General features: G+C 45.1%; 1 protein-coding gene across 1 annotated transcript in view; it reads right to left on the bottom strand.

The window, feature by feature from the left end:
* Positions 1–1,315: 1,315 nt before the first annotated feature.
* Positions 1,316–27,687, bottom strand: part of bchs (WD repeat and FYVE domain containing 3 bchs) — a 138,903-nt gene continuing 112,531 nt past the window's right edge. The window contains exons 63-69 of the mRNA XM_089583227.1: positions 24,581–24,772; positions 21,659–21,950; positions 16,471–16,649; positions 15,884–16,094; positions 10,704–10,815; positions 9,267–9,464; positions 1,316–2,413 (exon numbers count right to left, since the gene is read on the bottom strand). Coding sequence (XP_089439353.1) covers positions 2,311–2,413; positions 9,267–9,464; positions 10,704–10,815; positions 15,884–16,094; positions 16,471–16,649; positions 21,659–21,950; positions 24,581–24,772 — 1,287 coding nt within the window. The 3' untranslated portion in view covers positions 1,316–2,310. The remainder of the gene's footprint in view (positions 2,414–9,266; positions 9,465–10,703; positions 10,816–15,883; positions 16,095–16,470; positions 16,650–21,658; positions 21,951–24,580; positions 24,773–27,687) is intronic.

Below are 27,687 nucleotides of genomic sequence, written 5' to 3'. Positions count from 1 at the left end.
GTGCGGGTGGCCATGAGCGGGAGTGAGTGGTTGTGAGTGCAAGTGGTCATAAGTGTGGGTGGCCGTGAGTGTGAGTGTGGTTGAGCCACCTCTCATGGTGCCGTGGTATGGCAATGATAGAGCCCATTGGGTTTTGACGTAGTGGAAACTGGCAACGATACCACTGGCCCACCTGTCCGGGCCTCAGGTGACTCAGCAGTGTGATGCAAAGCGCAGGGCGGAGTGACAGACGTTGGAGGCACTCATTGCCGCTGAGATACGGTGTGAAGCCGCCTACCGAGGCTGCTTTTTCTCGCCTCGTAACGTGCACTAAAAATTTGTTGGTGAATTTTTTTTCTTGAATCTCAAATTCTGCTAATACAACATACCCCTAAAATAAAAATCAGAAAAGTCAGCACATTTAGTTAATTAGCAAACTAATTAAAGCATTCTGCATCTTACTGGTGCCCACCGTAGCCCCCAGTATAGCCCCAGGGCTAAAATAAATCTAAAGCAAGTTACCTTTCTTTATTAAAAAATTTGGCCCTTCTAAAAAAAATTGGAGTGGACACTTAAGCTCCGCCTTAAGGGTATGACACGGTAGCTAATGCATTAATGCCTATGCATGCAGAAGTGGTCATTCTCTACTTATTATTCACAGATCCCTGGGAGTCTTCTCACCACTCCTGGCGCAGTGGTGCAGCGGTTAAGCGATGCGACTCTGCCCCGCGATGGCAGGTGCTGCCACTGGTGGGACTTGTCCAACCAAGGTTGCTCTTCCCAGCCACCTCTCGCGACCAGTCATTAATTTAAATGCCACCAGCCCGCCATCCAGTGGGTAGGTTGTGATGATGCCAGAAGGTCATGTGACTTGTGTGGCCTATCTACCTCCTCTGTTGCTTCTCAGGAGATTTTTTCATGGGTTTTTCGCTCACGATGCCGATGCTGAAGAAGCCCGATTTTCTGTGACACGAGCTCCTTAACGCTATTGCATTAAAAACACCTGGTATGCTGGCAGCATTAAGAGATAGTTGGCACTATGCCTTTTTTCTTTGTTGACCTCGCAGACCAAGGGATTTTTAACACCTTTGCAGGTGTGCACTACTTGCAAGGTCAACAAATCAGGAGGAGACAACTCAATGTTCATTTTGTTACCTGTTCACTCTTTCATAGTCTTCTGAGCGAAACCGGTGAAAGTTACCTACACAGTAGTGGCTGGTGTCACTGGCTCTGTGAACAGACTGCAATGCAGTAACTTCTGTATACTGTGCACTGCATATCTGGTAGTAATGAAGTAGAGCAGTGTCAAGCTTTAAATAAGACATGGTGACGAATGTCTTAAAACATAGCTGCACTTTAATAACAATCAACTTGCCCATTCATGGCCTACAGGCACATACGTAAGAACTGAATCACAGGGTTGACCTGTCATGCCATGCACCCTTTCCTTCCAGTTAAAGAACAATATTAATAAAAACAACTCTTGTGTGCTATGGGTCGTATTATGACTAACATTTGACAGTCGGTTAAAAAAAACATCTCAGAGGCTGACGTACTGGTAAACGCCCATTGCTCACACACACTGGTTGCCAAGCAGCATAAGAATAGTGTGTGCACAGAACTATGAGACATACTGAAACAGTGCTTGCCCTCCATTTCACAGTTCTCACATGCTACTTCCTTGATATGGGACTTGCTTACTTCCCACTAACAATCTGCAACAAACAGAGTTGTGACCCTCCAACGTCTCATAACCCTTCTTTAATTTCACAATTCCGAGTGCATTCCTTTGCAATACTTGGCGATAAAAACATTACAGACAACACTCAAGAAGTGCAAGCAGAGAGAGTAGGCACTATTTCAGAACCTAGCACAAAGACAGTCACACACATCAGCCTGCCAACTAATAAAATACAACCTGGGCATCTAAAGGTCAAGAAATAGCAGTTAAATGTATTGCTCAGCTCATAGAGTACTCTGGGATTTTATATATATATATAATATATATATGTATATATAATATATACTTTGGTGGTACACAACCTGCTATAACACATGGTAGTGACAAGAAGCCTAGCAGCTATAGTCATTTGACTGGTGCTATTTTTTTTCTTTTTCTTCACTTAGCTGTAAAGCGTGCTACAATGGTGGCATAGTGGGATGGGCCCGCCACTAACGTGCACACTTAAAAACCACTCGGCACAGGACAATATTTACATGCACGTTATTTACAGCACGCCATTTGGGGGAAAATGGGGAGCCCACAGAGTCTTTACAGCAGCTATGGAATGTCCAAGGATATGTCTGACTAGAAAATGCTGCCTCCCACCCCTAGGTTTCCCCAGGGGGCTTCAGTGAGTTGAAGCAGGTCTGGCAGACACGCACTGGCTTGAGTATCCTCAGGCGGCTGATCTCAGATTCGAACCGACTGCACCTGCATTGGGATACAAATTGCAGAGAGATGAACGAAAACACGGAAGGGGACGCTTCGGCTCAGTAGGCCCAGCATGTGGCAGGTTTCAGCTGGCTAGTGAGCAAAGCAACAAGACAATCATGTTTATTTCTTTCTGTATAATAAACAATTTGACAGCAAAACAATAAAAAGCTGGATGAGACACACTGGTACAGTGCGATCTAATACGAAAGAGAACACGCAAGTGTGCGCTCTCCATAACAAGTAGCACGGTTCAGTCCTGCATTTGTGAAACCTCTCGCGTCAGATGCACAAAGATATGACACAAGAGATACCATCTCTCTAGCTTTTGCTGCACACTGCTCATCAGACTGGAATGAGGACCACAGGCTAGCATGCTTCTTTGTATTCTACCTCACTATAGTGTTGGATGCAAATTTTAGATAGCCTGGGAGGGATGTGCCCAAATGCATAGTCACACTGATTCGCCTAGCGTGGAGACTAGTGGTGGCACATGAGTGTTTCTTTTTGCTTTGCTCAGGAGTTTTGTGCCAAAGTTGTGGCATAAGATTGCACCAAATAAGCTGAGTTGGGCAGAATGGAAAGTTTTGCTGGCTTAGCATTCTTGTATCTCTGTGTAACTTTTGATGAAGCTTCTAGCTCCATTACCTTCAATGATGTATGAATCTGCAATACTAGACCCAAAATGAAAGGAATTATTACAACTTGACAGAAAAATAGGAATTTTTGGCAGAAGGGTTTTATAATCAGACTGCTTGTGAAATTCAGCCTTTTCTTACAGCCATTCAGCGCATGTGTGCCTCTCCACCTCCAGCCCTACTGGTTGAAAACAAACTACCAGCGCCTGCTGTGCATGCACAGTTCACGTTAGTGACAGGCGCAAGCGACAGGTGGCGGCAGCTGTCACGCACACACCTGCTGCCACTTCACAGGCACAGTATGCGCCTCGCAGAACTGGATGGGGCCAGTGTCTCCCATGTGCGCTTATTTTTAACCAGTTTTCACCCACTCCTCAGACGGTGCCACATCTTGTGAAAAAGGTGGATTACAGAAGCAAGAATAAGGCACACTGTAAACTGTGGGATTTAACGTACCGAAGTGACACATGGGCTATGAGGGAAGCTGTCGTGGAGAGCTTCGCATTAATTTAGACCACTTGAGGTTTTCTATGTGCACTGACGTCACACAGTACACGGGCACTTTTTCGTATTTTCCCTCCATCGCGGCTGCCACTGCTGGGATCCAACCCGGATCCTGCGACCTAGTAGCTGAGTGCCCTAACCACTGAACCACAGCAGCAGGTGAACACCACAGACTGTAGTCCGGCAAACGCTTAGCTTATGCCAAGCTTAATCCTAATGACACTGAGTAACAAAGTTATGTGCTTCAGCAAATCACAGCCAATAATGGACGTCAGTAGGTGCAGGTATGAGAATTCGACAGTGGTATTGCTGCTGTTTTTCCCTTATACGTAATTTTGCAGCTTACCAAAGTAGATATAAGTGATATGTTTGTTACTTCAGCATATCAACTTAACTCGACGTAATACTAGTTTCCCTCCATAGCCGCTTTAAATGCTTCGCATGTCTGATTGTCAAAAATTTAACTTTTGAAAAACTTGTAACATTCTACAGTACAGTAAAAGTTCGTCAATTCAAATTTCAGGGGACCGGTAAAAAGTTCTAATTACCAAATTACTCTGGAAAAGCTATCAAAGACTGCTTGCATCACGGTAAAATTGTGCAATTATTGCTAGCTTTTGAGACGAGAAAACCGTGCGAAGATGATCATTTTCCGCATTTACATCAATGCTTTGTTGCGTGCATACTGTTGGAAATGTCGAAGCAGAACTGCTCCAAAGTGGTAAGGGCCTCCGTGGCATCCTTCACGGTGCGACGCAGTAGTGGTGGAGCTCCACAGTTACTCTGCTGCACCCCTCACAAGCGGCACAGTCGTATGCAAGGAAGCTTCACCGCACAAACTGCGAACGGCACGTGACAAGCGCACAGTTTTGGCACACTGTAAGAACGGAAGAACCCTATGGACGGAAGTTGAGCGGTGAGAAAAAAAAAAGGGGGGGGGGGGGGGGGGGGACAGAAAAGACCAGCGACGCGCAAATCAGTGCCCGAAAAGGTGCATAGCTGGCCTTGTTGGCTGGCTGATGCAGGCTTGTACGAAGCTCGGAAAAGCGAAACCGACACTATGCAGTCTGACTGTCCTTGGAGAAGGGGCCATCCGTTATTTGTCATGCCTGCCGTTGCATGCTGGTCAGAGGTGCTCAAGCGACTCTGCAGCATGGAATTAAGGTTTGAGTAGGGCTAGCTGGTCAATCGTTTGCCACTCCAGTCATACCTGTACACAGCCTCCCTTCGTTGAAATTAATCAGTGAGAGAACTGTAGCGTCTGAATTAGCGAGTGTACGACGCCATAGACCTACATGGGCATTGGCTGGGACCACGCTAGCAGTTCGAATTACTATACAGATTTTCAAATTAACGGAGGTCAAATTAACGAGCTTTTACTGGATAGTTTTGGTTACAAATAAGTAGCCAAAATTATACATGCATATATTCCTTTGTAAATTCTCCATATATTTTTTTTTAATATGGCAACAGTGCAATAAGATGATGTATGTGAGGCCTTTTCAGATTCATCATCATCACCATCAGCACAACTATGTTCATTGCGGGACATTCCATTCAGAGCCAATTAACCCAGTCCTGCACCACTTGTGGCCCCCTTATTCCTCCGAACTTATTTGCCTCCCTGACTCTGTCGCCTCCTGCTATATTTGCCTTATCTTGAAATCCATTCCATTACCCTAAGGAACCATCAGTTATCTTTTTTTCACATTACATGCCCTGCCCATGCCCATTTCCTCTTCTTGATCTCAGGATATCAACTCGCATTCGATCCGTAACCCATTCTGCTCTTTTCCTGTTGTTTAGTGTTACCCACAACAATTTTCATTTCCATAGTTAGCTGTGATTTCCTCAGTTTAATTTCAAGCCTATTCATTAGCCTCCAAGTTTCTGTTGCATGGGTGCATATACCAGCACGATACAACTGCTACACAGTTTCCTGTAAAGGGATACTGGTGACCTGCTATTCATGACTTTAGTGTACCTGCTAAATGCACTCCGCTCCATTCTTATTCTCCTAGCTACTTCCCTCTCATGGCTTGGACTTGTGGTTACTGCTTGCCCTAGATGGATGTATTTCCTTACCACTTCGAATACCTCGCTACCTACCTACCATAAACAGTTGGTCTCCTCCCAGACTTTTGAACATTGCTTCAGTTTTCTTCACATAAATTTTTAGACGGACTGTTCTAGTCTCAGAGTGTTTAAGCTTAATCATGCTCTGTAGTTTGTCGCCTGAGCTACTTATCAGGTCAAGGTCATCAGTGAATGGGAGATTACTGAGGTATTCATCTTTAACTTCTAACCCTTCCCAATCCAATAATCTTATTACCTCTTGTACACATGCAATGAATAGCAGTGGAGAGACTGTGTCTCCCTGACTGACACCCTTCCTAGTTGGTACTTCATCTTTTCCTGCGGAAAACTATGGTTGCTGTGTGTGTAGTATGTATAGGTATTCTCTAACACCATTATATATATGCCTCTTCCACACTATGATTACCCAGTACCTGCATGACTGCCGATGTTTTTACTGAATCAAATGCTTTCTTGTAATCTATGCAGACTATATAGGGGCTGGTTATTTTCCTGCGAATTTTTGTATAAACCTGATTGGTGTGAATATGGTACACTGCAGAGTACTCTTTCCAGAAACAAGCTTGATCCCTTGACTGATTGAAGTCTAAGGTTGCTCTAATTCTATTAGAGGTTACCTATGTAAATACCTTGTATACAACAGATAGTGAGCTAACCAGTTTACAATTTTTCAAGTCTTGCATCCCCTTTCTTAGGGATTAGGATAACGTTGGCATCAGTATTCCACGCTTACAGTATGCTTGAGGTCAAGTGGCACTGCGGGGTTAGGGTGGCCACAGCTGGCAAAGGACAGGGTTAATTGTGAGAGATATGGAAGAGGCCTATGCCCTGCAGTGGGCGTAGTCAGGCTGATGGTGATGCTATTTTTCTAGTGTAATGTCTTCTCCATCCTTCAACAGATCTGCAGTTACTTGATCGTCTCCACCCACTTTTCCCTTCTGCATTGCTTCTAAGATTCCTTCCACCTTCATTGCCTGGAGGAAATTCAATTCCCCGGCCACATTACTTTGGCTACTGTACAAATCCCTCTAGAACTGCTTCGCTACTTTGCCAATCTCATCAAAATTGCTAATGACACTGCCTTCTTAGTCCATACATATTATTTATGCCAATGCCTAATTTTCTCTTCATGATGCGCACCTCTTTTCCCTTCCCTTCATTCATGATCGTCATTCATCATTTAATGACCCTTAAAGACCCCTGGGTGGTGGGGCATTACATAAGGGGGGGGGGGGGGGGGGGGGGCATTACATAACAAAAATACACCAGGTCACAATCAGTGCCATATACATATACTGGCAGGATATAAAGAAAAAACTGTACATGAACCCATCACAGAGAGTGGCCAAACATATATGAAACGGTAGTTAAACACAAAGAGAAGAATAATCAACATCAGGTTTTTAAGTGCGACAGCAGCAATTGGCAGAACTTACACGGATCTCGTTCGATGACAATGCACTCGGGTAATGAATTCCATTCTTCGATGGCAACAGGTAGAAAAGACTTGTTAAATGCGTTAGTGGAGCCGTGCACGCATAGAATGCTCATGGAGTTGAAGGGACGGCGCGAAGTTCTGAGGGGCGGAAGCAAAATAGAGTCCCGAAGTGATGCCTAATTTTCTCTTTGTCGTCTTAAGGGGCAACTCTGCCATTTTTTTCTACCTCTATGGATTTTACTAAAATTTTCACGGTATATTTTTCGCAGTTTTTGGTCTTTTGTGCCACATTTCGCAGCAGGGTGTGGAAAACCTGGTTCCCCCCCTCCGTTTCAACGCGGCCGACTATCTTCATCATCGTGCATCAGGGCAACACCGGCTGGGCAAGGAGGAAATCTCCCTCATGGGGGAAGTGGAAGAAGCGCCGGAAGCGCCACCTCGAAGGCTACGCGGAGCTCCACGAAGCCCCCTGCCCCCCTGCGCCAGCCAGTAAGTTGGAAGCCCTTCTTATGTAGCCTTCTACTTCTGAGAAATGCCTCGTTGATGTTCTGTAGCTAGCTGGCCTACTCTGCGTATTAATTGCAAGTGTAATAAATAACATATGAGTGTCCACGCTTTGTCGTCCCTCCCTTTGTTCCCTCGAGCACAAACCCCTCCGTGGTTAGTGAGCGGAAACGCTGCATCCATGGAGTGGGAGTGCGGGGCGGGACGCTGTCCTCCCATTATTTCCACAAGGGTGGAGTTTTGTTGCAGCGAAAATTACTCTTAAAATTTATCGTTTCATGGCCTCAACTAGAGTGATTTTGGCAGGACACCTTGCGTGTGTGACGTCACAGTTTGCACGCTCACTGATATTTGCTCTGAGTTTGCTGAAGGACAAAATTTGAAGCTTGCTTTTGGTGATTTCAGACAAGTAATGACCCAAGGTGTCACAGTCGCCAGTTAAGCCAATCAATACGCACAGATAGGTTTTGTGAAGGTATCCGTGATGCCAACGGTTGGTCTGTTGCAACATCAGCGTTTGGTTGAAACCCAGTTTCGGTTTTTGAAGCAAATTCTACTCAGTATTTTCAAAGACAGTTCTTTGTACCTAAGAGAGGGTACTCTAAGCAATGTGATGTGATGTGAGCTTTAAGGTCCGTTCGATTTGGCTGGACTTGCTGCACCAGTTTTGTAAAGTTACGTGGAAGTGCCGCGAATGTGCAGTGCCAGTTCCTGCAGTTCAAGTGCAGCTTGGCACTGGCTGCTTCCAAAACGAATGGTTGAGTGCAGACCTGGTCGCCTGCTAGCCTTGGCGTCGCCACCAATTTGCAGGCAGCGCCGTGGCGCCAATATCAACAGCCGCCAACATCCTGAACTGCGTGAAGATTTTTTGAACAGCACGTCACAGCGAATTGTTGCCATGAACCAGCCTCAATGCAACTTCGCAGCAGCTAAGCGAAACACGTGTGTTCTTTTACTGAAAATGACTGATGTGTGCGTGTGCCGACTTACACGTTACGCATTTTCTACAGCAACCTGCATCATGCCACATGCACGTGTTTGCTTTTTAGTTAACATAACCGGCTTTGAGTATTGTTATAGCTTTATTGGTCTAAGGGAAAGATGCTGGTGACTGGTCCCTCGAGAGATGCAAGGTGCCGGTGAGGACCGCCGTCCCCCATCCCTCCGTCGCCGCACTCTCGGGTGGCCAATGACGTTCCATACGAGTTGGGCCCGTGCGGGACACTGCTCTCATTGACAAATGGAATAATTTGAGTTTCTCCGCCGTTTAACCTAACACGCAAGGCATTGTCGCACAAGCCATCGTCTGCTTCCACGGCGGCTGCAGCTGCATGATTTCGGCACCAACCACTGAGGAGGTGCATAGTTTTCCTGAACTTTTCCTGAACTAGACCTGCACATCTGCACCTTTCTGAAACAAATGGCGTAGTGCAAAGGGTGCCATGTTGGACTGCTGAAACGGATGGCGAAGTGCAGCACCACCGCGAGAACCAGTTCATGTAGTGCAGGTGAATCGAATGGACCTTTCGAGTAGGCCTTTTCAAGGCAGTTTTACAGGACCAGAGTGAGACGCAGAAACAGGTAGACCTCAAACAACCAACAAATGCCAAGCAAACTTGCTCATGCAACTGTGCAACTTTTCAACCCAACGACATACTGCCGGCACACTCACCTGGAGCAGAAGAGCTGGCCACAGTTGCGACAGTGATGACGGCGCTCGGCAAAGGAGAAGCGTACCCCACAAGAGAGGCAGCTGTCGCCCCCTTCGTCCCGCACCCAGTGGTCAGCCATGGCACGGCCCGGGTGCTCAGTCACACTCCAGGTGAACACTCGCCCTCTTGCATCACCCACATACACTGTCTTGTGATCCCTGGACACAAAAAAAGAGCACACGGTGAGTGTTACCATTGAGAGATGAGAGGCATGTGAAAAATGACAGACAGCACTAAACCCAGCACAGCTGGACTTAAATTGCACCCATTTCGCCAAATGGCATGGGCTGCATAAATGGCCCAACTGCAAAGCACAACATGTGGTAAACAAACAAAATATGGCACCTCATTCCAGCTGCCACTAAAATCAACAAATAAAACCAATGAATCAGTACAACTGGCCAACCACTATAGAAGTGGACATACAGTAACATCTCGTTAATGTGAAGTCACTGGGACTGCGAAAAATATTAACTTAACTGGGTTTTCAAATAAGCTGAGCACAGCAAAACAATGGTAACCAAGCAAAACATTTATTTTTGGGAATGCGTTATCTTTGTTGGACGGACTTTACGATAACCATATATTTCCGCATGTGAGTAGACTCCGAATATATGTCGACCCCCAACTTGTAGCCCTTGATGGCCAAAAAAAGTTGACTCCAAATATAAGTTGATGCATATAACCCCTCTCCCACCGCATCGTCCTGGTGCCACATTCTTGTGTTGTAGTTTCCCACGGGATGGAAGTTAGCTCTTGCAATTGCTCATACAGGAAGGTGACCGATGGTGTGAGCGAGCCAGATAAAAGGCACGTAAGTGACATTTTCTTACACCACTCGCTCACCTTTCGCTGTTGCACGTGGCAATACAGCCGCGCCAATCTTCCCAAGCCTACCCTGCGCGCACCCGCATAGATGCTGGTGTGCTTGTGCAGCAGGGAGCACAAAATATGCGAGTCAGTTTTCTTTACAAATCTGGGTAATAAATCATGGGTGCACATGTTACACAAGTAAATATGGTATATATATATATACGTATGTTCAAACAGACCTAATGCCACAGTCCCAGAGATATGTGCTGGGACTGTATTTGCACTGCTCATTGCATGATTACTGTCCCGTGGTTCCTGCCACATTTGTTTCTGGTCTCTTGACTTTGCTGGTGTCCTACTGCTATCACCGCGATAGCAGTAGGATACTTGCCACAGTTTTCAGCAATGACATACATGAAAATAAGTGCGATGTCTGACTGACAGATCCTTTTCACAGCATTTCTAAAGCAACAGTGGTGGGATTGGGAACTTTCAACTAAGCTTCTCACTGTGCAAAAGAAATTGGGGTCCCCTGAAAATCAGTTAGCACTCTGTAGATACAAATTACAGGTGCTGTGACTTACTTAGACACAGCCAGAGCAGTGACAGCTGCAGGTTCATTGTTGTCTTTTCTATCAAATGCCGTGTGCATGGTCAGCTTGCTTCGAAACACAAGTTGGCATGACCACTTGAAACCTGGAACAAGGTGAGAAAAATAGCTGAATTAGTCTTCCAAGAATGACTCACAGCTTTCTTCCCAACAGAAAAAGCCAATGGTCAATAAATTAGAGGAAACCATAGAGAAAGCGCAGTGCTGAGCTTTAATTCTACACAATCAGCATGACTGCTGATGTTTTCACTGAATCAAATGCTTTCTAGTAAATCAACAATACAAATACCAAAATACAGTAGACTCACGATATTCAAACTCGGATAATTTGCACTTTCAGATAATTCAAACAAATTTCAAAATTTTTGCTAGCTGGCTACATTTTCAATGCAGTTGAAAACTGATAAATTAGAACTGCGGTTTTGCTTCATTAAAACTTTTTCGCATGCACGCAAAAGAGCGGCGGCCGAGGTGGGGTACGGCAGGTTTGTGGCGGCGTGAGAGCTGTAAATTCTGCCCCTTCAACTGGTTAACTCAGACACGATCCGAAGGAGGGGCCATCTTGAGGTCCGATCGGCGCTCCAAGAGACCAGAGGCTCCTTGCTGGTCTTTTTTCATTTTAGGAGTGCCTTGCCATTCCGGTTCCAATATATGTTCCCCGCGTTTCCATCCATGTTGTCCTGTGCGCCAAAAATGCGAGCTCATCGCGAGCTGTTTGTTGTTTGTGTGATGAAGCCTTCTTACATGAATGCTGCCGCTTGCGACTAGGCTCCACTGCTACTGCGTTACCCCTGTGAAGGAGGCCACGGAAGACCTTACTAGGAGCAGTTTTGCTTTGATATTGCCGAAGGTGGGCAAGCAGTAGAGCAAGGCGGAAGAATCATTACTGCCGCGCAGTTATCAGTAAAAAGCAGATGTCCACTGCTTATTTTTTTCATCAGTCAAACTTGCTGTGGGGCTAAACGATTTTTGAAAGTTTTTTTGTAGCCATTTGGTCATTAGACCTTCGGATAATGTTTCCAGTCGCTTGAGGTCCCAGTTAACATGGTTTTACTCTGGTAAACCAGTGCATAACTGATAAATTTTTTTCAACCATATAACCAGTTAGAGATTGCTGGCTGAGTAAACACATAAATGTCTTTGACCCATATTTTACGTTTGTTAATGTTCTTGGCTACATTTGCATAGATATCCATCAAGCTCATCACATTTAGCCTTGGACCACATTGTGTGCATTCCTGATAATTAAAAAAAAAAATCTGGTCCCTTGAAGTTTGACTTAATGAGAGTCTACTATAACCTCCTGAGACCCGAAGTGAATTTGAGTGCACAAAAATTTTGTAGGGTTTCAGAACAAGCTGGTAGGAGTACAAAGGTGAAAAGTGAGAGATATTTTCTCAAAAGAATTAATAGTTTCAGCTCAGCACGATGTCCAATATATTGGACACTAGGACTCTAGCCGTATTTTGCCACCCAGTGGGTGTGCCACAAAATAATTCAGATAAAGCTGTGAAAGTTGTGCGAAAAAAATACTTTATTATGACAAAAGTCAAAGTAGCAAAATATACGTCAACTTAATAAAAAAGTTTCGCTGTGCTCACTTGCTGTGTGCCTTTTCAAAGCATCTTCTGTCTTTTGTTATGCAGAAGTGCTGACATTTTGTGCAAAAAAAACTTTGTTTTCATGGTGCACCCCTCAAACCTGCAGCGCGCAGCGTTAGCTGCGTCAGACAGCCTTGGGAAGTGGTAGGCACTTTTGTTGGTCTCTCCTCGTCGAGCTTGCTTTGATGGTGGGCTCCACTCAACTTCACTGTCACTCTCTGTTTCTTGTTTTTTTTCCCTGGACGTTTCTTGGGTTTCTTGCTGTTTTTGGATCGACAATAGTGTCGTCGTCGCTGTCCGATAGGTCAATGTCTGATGTGTTGGAGGCCGCCGCGGTGGCTCAGTGGTTGAGGTGCTCGTCTGCTGACCCAAAAGACGCGGGTTCGATCACGGCCGCGGCGGCTGGAATTTCTTTGGAGGAGAAATTCTAGAGGCCCGTGTTCTGTGCGATGTCAGTGCACGTTAAAGAACCCCAGGTGGTCGACATTTCCGGAGCCCTTCACTACGGCGTCTCTCATAACCTTAGTTGCTTTGGGACGTTAAACCCCATAAACCAACTAAACCAACCAAATGATGTGTTGGCTTGTGCAATTCTTTGTAAAACTGCTTCGGCCGTCTCATCAGGAACGCGAGGCCTGTCTCCTACAACAAAAAAGACGTTATTTCGTCCCCAGCCGTTAAATACCAGCAGTATTCGTTTACAGTTATTGCGAAAGCCATCTCAAAAGCGCGGTCAAAATAACCGGGCTGAGTCCCAGCGTCCAACGTATTGGACACGTGAAATCAGATTGAAAGCACAGAAAAGTTAGGTCATGTAGAGTTACAATTATGATATCTACATGTTTTCTGTTCTATTTTTGTTGATATCCAACAAAATTTACTCGTTCAAAGTAGGTAAAATCGCAGAAACAACACTTACTTCTCCGGCAGGTGCCATAGAACGCCGCGCCGCTGAACGCCGCCGTTTTCAAAGTGTTTTGGCGGGAAAGTGAGCAGTTTAATTTCAAAAAAGGTGCACAGATGGCGCCACCAGTTGTCCAATGTATTGGACAAGTGGGTTTTATGAAGATGAATCTTTCGGCTCGGGAGTGCTGGCTTAAAAGCTAATGTCCAATATATTGGACAAATTGCCATACACGGGTCTCAGGAGGATAAAAGTACTACTGCACAGCAGAAGCAATATGGCACCTTTAGAACAGGAGAGCACAGTTAGTACGAAGACATGATGCACCATAAAAGTAAAAGTAAACAAGCACCACTTAGGACTAAACTGGCAGAATTCTTACTGTGGTGGCACGACAAAATGTGAATTTAGTCTGCCAAATGGCAATTCCAGGCACCTTCATTTCTGCCCTCAACTGCTTCAGGCATTTAGTAAGGTTTTACAGTGCCACCACACTGCCATTCAGTCTACTGTGAAGGAAATGAAATATGCTTCACTGTTATTAACAGAAAAACACAGCACTTCTTAGTTCCTTCACTTTCACCTTAAATACCCAATGCCCGTCAGGTACCCCTTCTACATCTTGCATCAGTAAGTTACAGCCCGGGTATGCACTAAGGCAGTGATTAGTGGCTAGAGGTGTGTAATTCCAGGGAAAACTCCAGTGATTTGAATAATTTGAACTAAAAGCAATCCAGGCAGATAACAGGCAAAAGTGCCACACTGTGATTGCTGTTATGGCTGTATTGCTTGACATTCATTAAAGCTGCTCTGCTGTGTCTACAGCTACTGGCTAAAGACTTCCAGGCACCTATTATACATGCCTAATGCATCACATCAGGAATTAGCCTTTGTCACTGTTTAGTCAAGAAACCAAAACAAAGAAAAACAAAAAACCCTGAAAGACATTGTGAGCAATCAAATCAAGGTCTTCCGAGTGGAATCATAGCCCAGTAATAACTCAGTCATGTGACTCGGCAGATGGCTAGAGGGTGTGACTGAGAGCCAGACATGACAGCATAAAGCACCCGTCATGTTTCTAACCCATCATTTGTTGCCCACATGCATTCATAACAGCCTTTAATTTCACATGCACCATTTACTGCACTTAGTCAGCTACTGTACAGACAGTAAGAGCACCTCTTTGAAGGATTAGCACTATCTCGCCAGCTCCTCCAGACTACTGGCACTTTGCTGCAGCCATCATAGCACTACTGATGTTTGTGCTCCTATACCTACCACCATCTTGCGCATGAATGTAATGAGCTCAAAAGTGACATCCAAAAAAATGACATTAGTGTAATGTGACTTTTGATGGTGGCACTAGCTCAAGGTTCTCACACTTTTTGGCCCTAAGGAACCTCAACAGCCTTCAACATGTGCCAAAGAACCAACCCCCAACCCCTTCGTCACAATCAGTCCTCACAATCAGTCGGTGCTGCTTATGAATGGACCATATGTGCTTTTCTTTGCTGTTGCGTTCACTTATGTAAGTACTTTTTTTCCTAGCTTTCAGCAATCAGTTTTTTATTCCATGCCCATTTCTCGCTTATGCTCAGTCCTCCAACCCCAAGACAAAACTTCGAAAACTATAGTCACAACGTTTCCCCGCATTCGCGCACTCGACTGGCTGGGCTGCGTACAGGATCGTGTGACATCTTGCCCGGCTTTCTTTGGATATCTACTGCTTCCCGTTCCGGCATCAGTGCGGCGTTGTCATTGTTTTTTTCCTAATTTCAACAGATACTGGCTTTGCAGTGTGAATGGACTAGCCCACAACAAAACTTCATTGCCCCTGCTCCGCAGACACCGTCAAATCGCCCGGAAAAACGGCCGATGAGACGCGCATGCTTTCTTTTTTGTCTTGGCTTGGTCTAGCTAACATGGTGGTGTGGCCCACGCTTCCAATTGCCATGCACATGAGTGCACGTAACACAGGTCGCCTTGTGTGCCATGTCCTTTCCACACCAGCCACCTCGCTGGTGTTATAAACGTATGTGCCTTGGCGCAGTAGTGTCCAGGCACGCTGCCAATTTCTCTGGGTGAGCCACCACCACCACCGCTCCCGTTAAAACATAAACACTTGGCACTGTTACTGGCGCCCAGTGTCTTGTTGCACTGCCAAGGTCTGTGCAGTGGACAGCACTGACACTGACAGCATGAAACTGAGGAACGAACTGACAAGAGCTAACGCTCTGAAATGAGTTTTAAAAAACCAGGTACTGTGTCTGTGGAACCCACTAAAGCAGTCCTAGGAACCCCTGGGTTCTGTGGAACCCAGTTTAAGATCCCCTCCCCTACACTAGCTTATACACCTGTCAAGCGCACAAGTTAAGTGCACTTACGTGGAGTGTCACTTGCTGAAGAGTGCACTCTGCTTTTCCATTTAGAACCGTATAGCCTAAAGTGTCACTCGAGGTGCCAAAGTGCACTCCCTGTAAGTGCACTTAACTTGCGCGCTTGACAGGAGTATTCGTTCAAGAGTCAGCCTAGAACATTCACAATGTTTGGCAAATATACTCAGTTAATACACGTGTTAAAAAAAAATGCACGCTTCAGCGCTAATCTCAATCAAGCTTCATGCAGCTTTGACCAGCTGACAAAACTCACCTTCTCTCAATATGTTCCTTCTGCGTCTAAGCTTGCGGACATCAATGCTTTTGTTTACGTCAAGTGCATCAGCCTCATTTATCATAACAAAGGTGTCAGTCAGCGAGTTCTCCGACTTGCTGATACGAAGAGCAGCCCCTTTGGCATCCTCAGCTGTGCTTCCACCAGTGCTCCTTGTATCCTCGGGAATGGTCAGTGTTGACTTTGTTATCTGCATAATTCATGGCGCAAGGCTTTACGTGAAGTCTGCATCACAAAACCTTGGGGGCTTTATTTCATGGCCCTGACACTTAAGTACAGCTCAGTGTAAATACAGAAAGACATACAAATAAATGTTAGTAAAGAGCAAAATTAAACAGTCTTCGAAGTAAAGCATGGTGTACATAACTGACGTTTTGTTTCCTAATCTTTCACAAATAAATGACAAATAAATGGCAAAAAAAGGAACCAATGAATTCACTTTTAAAACTGCATCATGCATAGAAGTGCCACGAAAGGAGTGAGTAGAGATGCTGTAATGCCATCATATATGTACCTATATAGGTACTATCCCAATTCCCTCCCACTGTGCCCAAATGAAGCATTACCTGTGCCTCAGCTTCAGCAGCTGCCTTTGACTGCTGCTGAGTGTTCAGAAGGCCCACAACAGTCTTGGAATGCTGGAGCAGGGAAGGTCGGCGGTCCTGAGAAGATCGCCTCCAGCCACTCTCACCACTGCTACCAGAGAGTGGGGAGGTAGCCCCTCGACCGTAGCTCTTGACAGAGTCTGCAAGAAAGCAGTGCACAAGCTTCTTTCACAGCATCAGCTGATATGCACAAGTTGTACAAGGACTGCATCGCCAGTATGAAACCTTCGCAGTGGCTGGAGAAACAGAATGCTTGGCAGGATCTATTTAAATCCCCTGCATGGTGGCTGTCCAATAGCTTAGCCTTGCGTTTATAGGTAAAACGTGAACGCCAACATCTCAGGATAAACACAGCTTGAAACCTCATGAAAAAAAAACATATAACATGATCTCAGCCTGTTCAAGCAACTCTAAGCCAAGGGCTTGGAAAAAGCGCAGATGGCATGCAAAAATTCGGAAGCAATGAATACGTCAATATCATTTGACAAGCAATACTTCTGAAATATGTGTGACAATATGCACAGCAAAGCCTCTAACAGGTTAAAGGATAACTGAAGAGGTTTTACAATTCAGTGGGCTTAAAGGGGCTGAACATGTGAAATTAGCAGGTAAAGAAAGTAAAGTCTTTTCGTGCTAGTATTTCAGATGGTGACGTGATTGCCGAATGAAGCTGCGTAAGTGTTCAGGCTTGTCCATAGTCCGCACCTCCGGGCAAGGGCTGCAATGATGACAGCATACATGGCGGCGCTAAGTTTACAGTGAAGAAACGATTGCTCAAAGGAAAAACCAACCCCACTGAAGATAAAACCGACCCACGAAGCATTGTTTGGCAGCGTCAGATGATGCACAGCAGCATGTGGGTGAAGGCAGTGGAAACCTAAAATTTCGGCAAAAATGATGTCACCACTAGTTTCGCCGCACTTCTCTTGCGAGTGAGGAGAAGCCTAAACAGTGTCGCTGTTTTAATCAGCGGTTATGTCACCATTTTAAATGCTAGCGCAAAACTACTTTGCATGATTCACCTAGACACTCATACGTTTGAATCCTTGCATCATTTCAAATTGCCAAAAAACCATTTCAGCTTCCCTTTAACTCACACACTCTCCCATGCAGCAGTGGCCACCGTTGCATCATTTCATGCTGCCCAGTCCTGTGCTCATTCACCCTTCTTCCTTCCCCTACTCCACTCAACTCTTCAGTGCCTTATGGTGCTCGGCTGCTGTCCTAAAATTTTCACCTGGGTTCGATCCCGGCCATGGCAGCCAAATTTCTATGGAGGCGAAATTCTAGAAGCCCGTGTACTGTGCGATGTCAGTGCACATTAGTTAGCCTCCTTTTCACTTTTACAGCCCCCCCCCCCCCCCCCTCCTTTTTTTTTGCCAGTGCGTGCCGCGCGTCCCCAAGGCCTTTAAAAAGTTGGCTTCTCGTAGGTGAAGCTCGCTATAACTATCTTGAGGAGCAGCGAGAAAAAAAAATTGCATTACATTCATAACTTGGTGCGTTCTTAAACCGATGAGCTAAGCAAAAAAACTCGCATTACATTCATGTAAATATGGTATCACTCTGAGTGGCACTGCTGTAATTTCTCACCGCATTAACAGTGTAGTCATCTTACGGCAAAAAAGCTGTGGTCTGTGTGTCTGGAAGCCTGCACCATCCGGGCAGCCTACGAGCCCGGAAGGTGCCTCCTCTGGAGCACCCTTTCATGGCAGCCAGAAAGTGCACTCACTGGTAAAAATGCATCCCCCACCTACGATCCTCCACACACGTCCACCCTCCAGAAGCCTCCACCAACAGTGGATATACCGCAAGACTTGGAACTAATGTGGATGTCACTGATATACGAGGGACGCTCTGAAAAAAAGTTCCGTAATTTCTTTTTTTGAAAGAGAAGATGGTACACCAGGTGAAACAAACAAATGCCATAAGAATCAGCGCCCATTGCTGGTTTAACGACAGAAGGAGCGTCAGCAGAGGAGGAATGATGAGTGCGCAGAGCGCCAAAGAAGATGGTTTGGTTTGGTTTATGGGGTTTAACGTCCCAAAGTGACTGAGGCTATGAGAGACGCCGTAGTGGAGGGCTCCGGAAATTTCGACCACCTGGGGTTCTTTAACGTGCACTGACATCGCACAGTACACGGGCCTCGAATTTCTCCTCCAAAGAAGAGACAGTAGCAGCAGTTCGGCGTGCCCGAAGTTATTCGAGTACAAATCACGATGGCAGACAGACATGTGCTGACAACCTGGCCGCCAACAGAAGTGTGCACTGTTATCCGGTATGAACGGGCACGTGGGACTAGTGTGTCCATCATCCATGAACGCATACAGATCGTGTATGGTGAAGAGATCATGTCTCGTCAAATAGTTGGTCGCTGGTGTTGCGTGTTCAGTGAAGGAAGGCAGTGTGTGAAGGATGAAGGTCGAAGTGGGCATCTCTCCACATCCCCAAATGAAAACAACATTGCTAGAGTACAGGACATGGTATCAGCAGACAGGTGCATAACAGTGTCAGAAGTGGTGTCCACACTGCGCATTGGTCGTGCTCAGGCCAATCACATGCTCCATGATGTGTTGGGTTACCGAAAAGTGTCTGCAAGATGGATGCCGAGAAATCTGGCCCCAAATCACAAGAGTGCAAGAATGGAAACCAGCCTCTATCACTAGATGCAGTATGCGTGAGAGAGAAATGAGTTCCTGTTCAGGATCATCACAGGCGATGAGACATGGCTGCACCACTTTACCCCAGAAACCAAGGCTGCCTCAATATGTGGAAGCATCCCCGTTCACCAGTGAGAAAAAAATTCAATCTCACTGGTTGTGGCTGCAGTGTTCTGGGACAAGAAAGGTGTGATTCTCCTTGATTTCCACCATGAAGGGAGCATTAACGCGGCATACTACTGCAACACACTCACCAAACTCAGGAAAGAGACCACGGCTATTGAGTGAAGGTAATGTGCTCTTGGATGACAATGCAAAACCACACACAGCAAGGCTCCCACAAGATCAGATTCTGCGCTTCGGATGGGAGAGATTGGATCACCCGGCCTACAGCCCTGATCTTGCCCCACCGGACTTTCACGTGTTCCCTGCATTGAAAGCCTCACTCTCGGAACGTCACTTCCAAAACACTGCTGAGGTGGAGCAGGCTGTGCGACAATTCCGTGCGTCGAAGGGCACCGAGTTATACCGGAGTGGTTTCTTCAAACTGATTGCATGCTACGACAAATGTCTCAATGTCGCTGGCGACTATGTCGAAAAAAATTGCAAGATGTATAGTTCACGATGCTATGGTGTACTTTTTTGGCAGTAAAGCTTTCGTGTAAAAATAAATGATGAAACTTACCTCTAAATCATCCCTCGTACATCGAATGTGAAATAAAGTGTAGCAACACACTTACCGCAGAAATCATCTTTAATAGTGAAAAGTGTCCAGCTTAAGTAGCCTCCCTGTGGCACACCGTTCTCTTGCACAAAAGTTTTGGGCAGCACAGTTCCTACATAAACTTGAAATGTGCATTCACACAAAAAGTTTTCTATGGTGTTGACCGTGTCTCCACACACGCCAAATGATCAGAGGTCTTTGGGCATACGTACTGCCATGCAGTATAGTAAGCCTTCTTCATACTGAAGAAGATGGAAAGAGAGTGCTGCCTGTGTACAAAAGCATTCCTGACACGACGACACAAATGCCACGACTTGGCCAGCTCCTGGTTGCAACCCTGCCTGGCACCGATTGAGGGTGCCACTGGATTCTAGATAGTAGTGAGACTGCAATTTATCATTTTTTAAAAACCACTAAAAGACAGCTTTGAAGGCCAACCAGCCTACAGCCTACTACAGCCAGCTGGCTTCCAGCTCGTTGCTGGAAATACCCAATTCTCCTCCTGTTTTAATAATTAACTATATGATGACTGCCACCTTCAAGGCTTTACAAAAACTGCTTTCAATCCATACTTTCCTATAAGAGTATAGAATCGTTTCAAGAGCATCTTCATGAACATATTTAATTGTACTGAATGTTAATTCTGTGTAATGATTGCAACTAGTATAACTGTACGCAAAATCTTGTCCAAGAGAATCAATCTGCTTGATGCTGGAGAGTTTCTCTGTTGATGCTGACCAGAGTGAGAGCACTGGCACTTTATCTCTGGGTGTTTGTAATCAGTCAGAAACTTTGTGGGAACCAGTGCATGAATTTATTGACGAGATAAACGTTGCCCAACTTTCCCTCCTATACACATGCTGGACACACTTTGACCGTTTAAAATTTACAAAGTTTTAATTTATTGGATACCTTTGAAACAGTGACTAGCCTTTTTATATTCCAAGTGTGCAGCTTTACAGGTTTACTGGTTTATAGGGTTTAACGTTCCAAAGCGACTCAGGCTATGAGGGATGCCGTAGTGGCAGCCTCAGAATAATTTTGACCACCTGGGGTTCTTTAACATGCAGTGGCATCGCACAGTGCACAGGCCTCTAGCGTTTCAACTCCATCGAAATGAGACCACCATGGCTGGGATCGAACCCACGTCTTTCGGGTCAGTGGCACCATAACCACTGAGCAGATTCGCAGCAGCTGCAGCTTTATACTTCTCGTCCTACCACTGCTGTCTTTAATTATTGAGTTTGGGTGGCTGATGGAAGTAGAAAGAAGTGCTGAGAGTTCTTTAAACTTTTTCCAGTCAGTCCGCTGCTCCTTGAATCTTGGACAGTGTTTGCTCATCTCATAGAAACAGTCGATCCCAGATACTATATTGAACTCGAAGGGGATCAGAAACTGGCTTGGTGCCAAGCAGGATTGGGCTTGATCGTGATTAAAACTGGGCACATAGCACCACTAGATCTGCACTGAGTTTGATCTTGGTCAACTCAATCAGGCTCAATAGTGCCTGCATGGAACAAGCTTTAATGAGACCGTGAGGTGAAATTCTGCAAATGCTCACAAGGCTGTACAAAAGAAAATTAAAGCAGCCATTTCACCAATATGCATATGACTGCACTTTGGCCATGGGCTTGTTGGCCCAGGAACTTCCAGAACAGGTGGCAAACTATTGTTGATCATGATCATGATGGGCGAGAATGAATGCATCTGCAGACAAAAGGGAGCCTCCAACAAAAGGCACTGTAAACCAATGCATCTGAAACTTACCATCATCCTCTGACAGTGAGCTGTCCGAGCCACACTTGATAAGCACAGACGCTGAGGTGTGCTGCGTTCGAAAGCTGTCCACATCATCCGTGTCAACTGCACTGAGCTTGCGAACTATCCTTTCAGCCATTGTTTCCTGCTGTGGGGCTGGCTGCGTGGGTGGTGGTGAGGAAGACTTTTCAGGGGTCGTAACTATGCAGGGCTCCTCAACAACTGCCGGTGTGACGGCAGTGCTGCTGGGGTTTGGCTTCTTGCCCTCTATAGGAATTTGCACATAGTCCGCAGACCACATCTGTAAAGTGGGCATAGGTGTATTAGGCTCTGAAGATTTTGAAAACATTGTTCTTAATGTGAAGGTTTTTGTCACTTTTTAATGGCAAATACCAGGACCCTTCTTCAGAGCAGAACACATAAACAATGCAACTAAAGGCAAGGGAAAGGAAACGAATACAAGATGTGAAGGCCTGGCTAAAACAGATGTAATACAGAAACCCTTAAACGCTACTGACAACTTGAACTGCAATATTGTTCTCTTATTCTAGAAACCTCAGGGAGTACTAAACATCCATCGAAGTAACAAAGAACATTTCAGTGTACACTTTAAGAAGTCCAAAATGCAGCAAAATTTGGTTCACATACAACTTCCCAAGATGTCATGAACAAGCACCTACATAATATGGTGACTGAATTACTGTAACATAAAGTATGTAGCCAAGTCCTAAACAGTTAATGTTTTTTGGGACAAAAATAACAGCACGCCAAACTACCTTGGACACAGAACTGAAGCTGGTGACATGCTAACAATTTCAGCACCCTCCACCATCTCATTCCAGCAGAGTTACAGGCCTGGCTCATTCAGTGATCAAGGTGACCCACTTCTCCAAAATGACATTCTCCACAACAAGCTGCCATCAGTCACTATTAATGCTGAATAGTTGCTAATGTGGTTTTTAGCGTTTTATATTTTTCCCATGCCAAACATGACCCACGAATTCGTACCATCATCACTTTGCCACTGTAGCTTTTCCCTTGGAACAATCTTCAATATGCAAGAAGTCATGCGGTCATAGCACGCTCATGTTGCTCTTGTCAAGCACAAAAACTTAACATGATAGCAGTAGTGGCCGAAAAAAACTGCTAAGAGCTAAGAGAGCATGTTATATGTTGTCATGGTCACCAAAGAGTGCATCTGCAGTAATAATGTGAATTACAGTAGACTCCTGTTAAGATGAAATCAGTTAAGATGAATTCTCAGTTAAGATGAATTACTGTGAGACCAGTTGGTTGGTTTCCTATAGGATTCAATACAAAAAAATCCACTTAACAAGAATTGCTTCATGTGTTCCTGGGTTAAGACGAACTATCGCAACAACTGTGAACCACAGCTGATGAGTTCGGGGCCCTTACACAGGGGTGGCCCTTATATGAGTACATATGGGATGCTTTAAATATAAAGGTATTTAGGTCGCAGGGGCAGAGAACACCAACAGCTGCGAAGAAATCAAAGAACTGCAACAGCAAATGCAGAAACACCTTAGAGTGAAAGCTGCCCCCTGGTTTCTCATTTTAACAGACACCAAAGCCACTTTCATGCAAATAGGGGAGCGTGGGGATTACCACAATGTAGATCGCACAACAATACGGCAGCCCATTCAGGCTTCCTTGAGCTCACTGCTCTGCAAATGACTAAGCTGCAACAAGAGTGCTGTGCTGTAGCCGTGGCCTTAGGGTAGAGCATCTGCCTCTGCTTCGGGAGGTTGTGGGTTCAACTCCCACTGCCTGCTGGGCACCCACCGGCTTCCTCAAATGGGCACAAGCCCTCCCCCAGCCTAGTGCTCAGCTTCTCAGGGTTGGATGGCTTGGGACAGGAGCCTGAGCCTTCAAATCCCACCACTGTGTGAGCCTGGAACAGCCACTTCTTCGGAAAAAAAGGGCCACAAGTGGGCTGTACCGCACGAGGCGGATATAAATTGTTTGACGGTGGAACGAATCACTGCCCCGTCAACGCACTGGTTTGGTCCAGGACCCTTTTCCCAAGCATTTCACACCAGAAAAGCCAAGTACCAGGCAGGGGGAAATCTAGTACCCACTAAAAAACCGGTGGGTACCCGGCGGCACTGGGGATCGAACCCAGCACCTCCCAAATGCAAAGCGGATGCTCTACCACAAGGCCACTGCTTTGGCCATGCATTTGTGCAGGCGTATTTGGCTTCAGCGCTTGGTTGTAGTTTTCCTGATGCTGTTTTGACAGCTCTGCACATTAATGTGCATTTGTTAAATGGAAGTAACATATTTGCATCTATACCAGCCATGACAGAAATACAAGGCACAATATGTGAATACATGGCAGCAGGAAATGTTGGTAACTAGGCTGATGCAGCAAGATTGCTGACAGTCGCCTTGTCAGTTGTCAACTGGCCCATTCAATTGGAACTGACAACCTAAGGTGAATTGAACTATTGTTGAAAGCTTAACAGCAGTTGATGTTTCCATGTAATTCGCCTAAATATTGCTCAAGTCAACTCCTGTTGAATGTGTCCATGTAAGAGGGGTATTATTACCTGCTGCTTCAGTTATCTAGAGCAGTGTTTGGCAGGAAAGGACACATTCAGTTACTGAAATAGATGGGATAGCATTTCTTCAAATGAGTGATAGCTGTAGCTTGAAACAAACTGATTCGTTTATTTTTTCAACACTGTTCTCACAAACTTTTGCCTCTATGTTTAATGCTACTGGCATAAATATGCTCAAGTTATCAAGTTGCTGGCTTGATAGTCAACTATTTCACATTTTTTTTTAGGAATTCAATGATAACGATTGACCGCTTGATTGTGAGCAGAATTTGTACACAACTTTTAAGTCGATGCATTTATGACAAACCCTCTGTATCAAAAAGAAAATTACCAACACACAAAGACATACCCTGACAACACCATCACTGGAGCCTGTCATGATGACATTTTGGTTGTCCCACTCATTCAGCTGTGAAAAGCAGACACAAAGTATTTGCTGCAGACGGTCGCTACGGCCAGTGGCAGTGTTCACGCTGGCCACCTCTTGGCCATTGATGGTCCACAGAGTAATATGAGTGCCAGCACATGTTGCCAAGTCCCCCTGAAAACGACAACACAGATAGAAATTAAAACCCACACATGCACATGTGTGCGTGCGCGCGCGCGCGCGCACACACACGCACGCACGCACACACGCACGCACGCGCGCGCACACACACACACACACACACACACACACACACACACACACACACACACACACACACACACACACACACACGTAAAAAGTAAAGTTGGAGAGTTGTGGTTTCATGACTTCAGTCCAACCAAAATAAAAACCGAAAACCGCTTACACATAACATATAACTGATTTGAACTTCACTGACAATAATATGTCACTCTAAATGTGATAAGCACCACTAAAGCATGTCAGCTTTCCTTTATGAGCGGTTTGTCTTAAAAGTTCTTTGAGGCCATTCACATGAAAATAGTACCGTATTTTCCGGTGTATAAGACGCACCCTTGTGTAAGATGCACCCACCATATATGCAGGCTGTAATTGGAAAAGTTGGTATATAAGACGCACTGATGTATAAGATGCACCCCAATTTACCCTGTTAGGCTAGTAAGGATTAATTAAACATGCTTGTGCGACCATCGCCAAGATGCACCGTACCTGTGAGAGGTTATTAAACAACGCGAAGTAATCGAAAAAGGCAACACTCCCGCCATACCCGCCCACGTTCTTGCAAAAAAAGAAAAAAAAAAACGAAAGAACTCTCCTTATGTCCATAACAACATTACATTTTTACTTAAAACCTTCGAAGTCATAATCTTCTGATGCGCTATCAAAAAGTTCGCCCATTTCTGGAGGACACGCGGCTGAAACATTCCCTTCGCACTATGTACGTACTACGTATACGCGGAGCAAACAAAGTTGCAAAGGGTGAATAAAAAAAATGCCGGCTTGTCTTGGCTTGTCTTGACAATGGCGAGAAGCACGACTGTCGCCACCTTTTGGCATTTCATATTTCTTTTGCTTGGGGCCTCCGAAACGGCTGCATGTTTATGAACCCAGAAGTCGTCATCCCCGCCGTTTCATGATAAAGTTCACCTAAAAAAGTTCCACACCGCGGTCCCGGTATGGAAGTATTAACCGTGTTACAACTGCATCATTGGTAGTGATATATTTTGGTGAAAAAAGCTTGCACGTGAACCTGAGTAACTTCTGAACTCGAAAAAAAAAAAACGAAAAATTCGCATATAAGACACACCCTTGTATAGGACGCACCAGCAAGATTTTTGAAAAAAAGCCGCGTCTTATACACCGGAAAATACGGTAGGCTATTTTCTCGCATATAACTTGCACCAAAAATAGAAAAAAATGTGACTAACATGTAGGAGTGTGGGTTTTATGTGGATTTTGAGAGGAGAGGACAGGGGGGGGGGGATTCTCAGCAACACTCCGCATCCCATACAGCATAAGTCCCAAACAATCCCAATTGTCATTGACGCATGTCATGCTGACGAGTGGCCAACAAAGGGCTGTATGCTAAATTGATAGCTGCTGAACTTTGCGACTTTGCACCGACTGGACGTGTGTACGAAGGCCAGACATCGTAGTGTTTTGCCAATGGATCATTGATATGTGGAAGGAAGTGGCAGCTGATATGGTGCGCAAAAGCAAAAAGGATCAGTATCTGCACAATAAGCAACAGCCTAAATGGGCCATAAAATGACCGCTTTGACAGCGGTGACGAAACCTCTCAAGACTGCAGGGATAACATTAATTTCTTTAGGCGAAATCAGCACCTTAGCAAGTTTCTTGAAATAAACTTCATTCAACAACAAAATGATCACTGCCTGCCCAGTTATAAAAATACTTATTCATACTTCCTTAAGGAAAGTGTATGGGTTATACGAGGGGATATATTTTTTTCTGTCATGGACGTCGGAATTAGGGGTGCAGGTTATATGCTGGGGCAGGTTATTCGTGCAGTAATATGGTGTGTGAGGAGGTAGTGTCAGCTATTCTCTCCATGAACCACTGGTTTGCATGAAAATAAAGAGCTGGCCAATGTCAACATGGTCACATTGGTCACATGGTCACATAAATTAATGACAAGCATCAGTACAGGCAACGCATTGCCTTTGCAAAAGTAACCAGGTAACATAGTTTGTTTCATAGCCGTGTAGCAGAGCATTTATGACATCCCCTGAGCTCCAAATCTGTGCAAAGTAAGGAGAATCCTTGTCCTCACCTTTAGAGACCTTTTGGTCTTAAAGGATGCCTTAGGGGCTTCGCTATATAGCTGAGAAGAAAACTCCATTCCTGATTACTTTTGGTGAAGAAGATACCACGAGTTTTCAGTGTTCTTACAAAACAAATGTAAAAATTCAAGTGAAACAAGAAATGATGCTTTTACTTTGAAGCATTTCGATGAAAAATGCGTGGATCATGCAAAGCAATGCCTGCCATTTTCCATGCGTGCAGAACATTACCTGGCAAAGACTGCTTCTTGAGGAGCCCTTCACTTAAACTTTGGTGTTCATTACTCACGCGCCCCATGGATATCACTGCATAAACATCAACTGCACAACTTCTTGTGAAAGGCTCACACAGAGATAGTGCCATATAATTAAAATAATGTTACTACATTCATTTACTACTTGAAGCCCCTAGAATCGGACAATGCCTACATATGACTAACTTTGTCGCAGCACCCCCCAGCAAATGCGAGGAAACTAGAAAATGGCACAGCAAAATGCTCTAAAAACTTAGGGGTGATCAAATGGATTGATGCCGAGGAAATGTGACAGCGTTTTTCACTCACCAATCAATTCCAACTCTAATTATATTCAAATTCTATTCCACTCCTGATTCTATACCAAACATGATTCTATTCGGTTCTGATCATGTCAGTCTTATTCATTTTCATATGAGCTGAGTCATTCTTAGTCCAGTATCTCCCTCCTCTCCCTTACAAGTGGAGAGGGTAAGGGGGAGGACGGTTG

Source organism: Amblyomma mixtum, chromosome 3 (assembly GCF_055824585.1).
Source record: "Amblyomma mixtum isolate Tamu chromosome 3, ASM5582458v1, whole genome shotgun sequence".
Classification (NCBI taxonomy): Eukaryota; Metazoa; Arthropoda; class Arachnida; order Ixodida; family Ixodidae; genus Amblyomma; species Amblyomma mixtum.
Note: the sequence above shows the minus strand (reverse complement) of the source record. Positions and strands in the feature narration are given on the sequence as shown.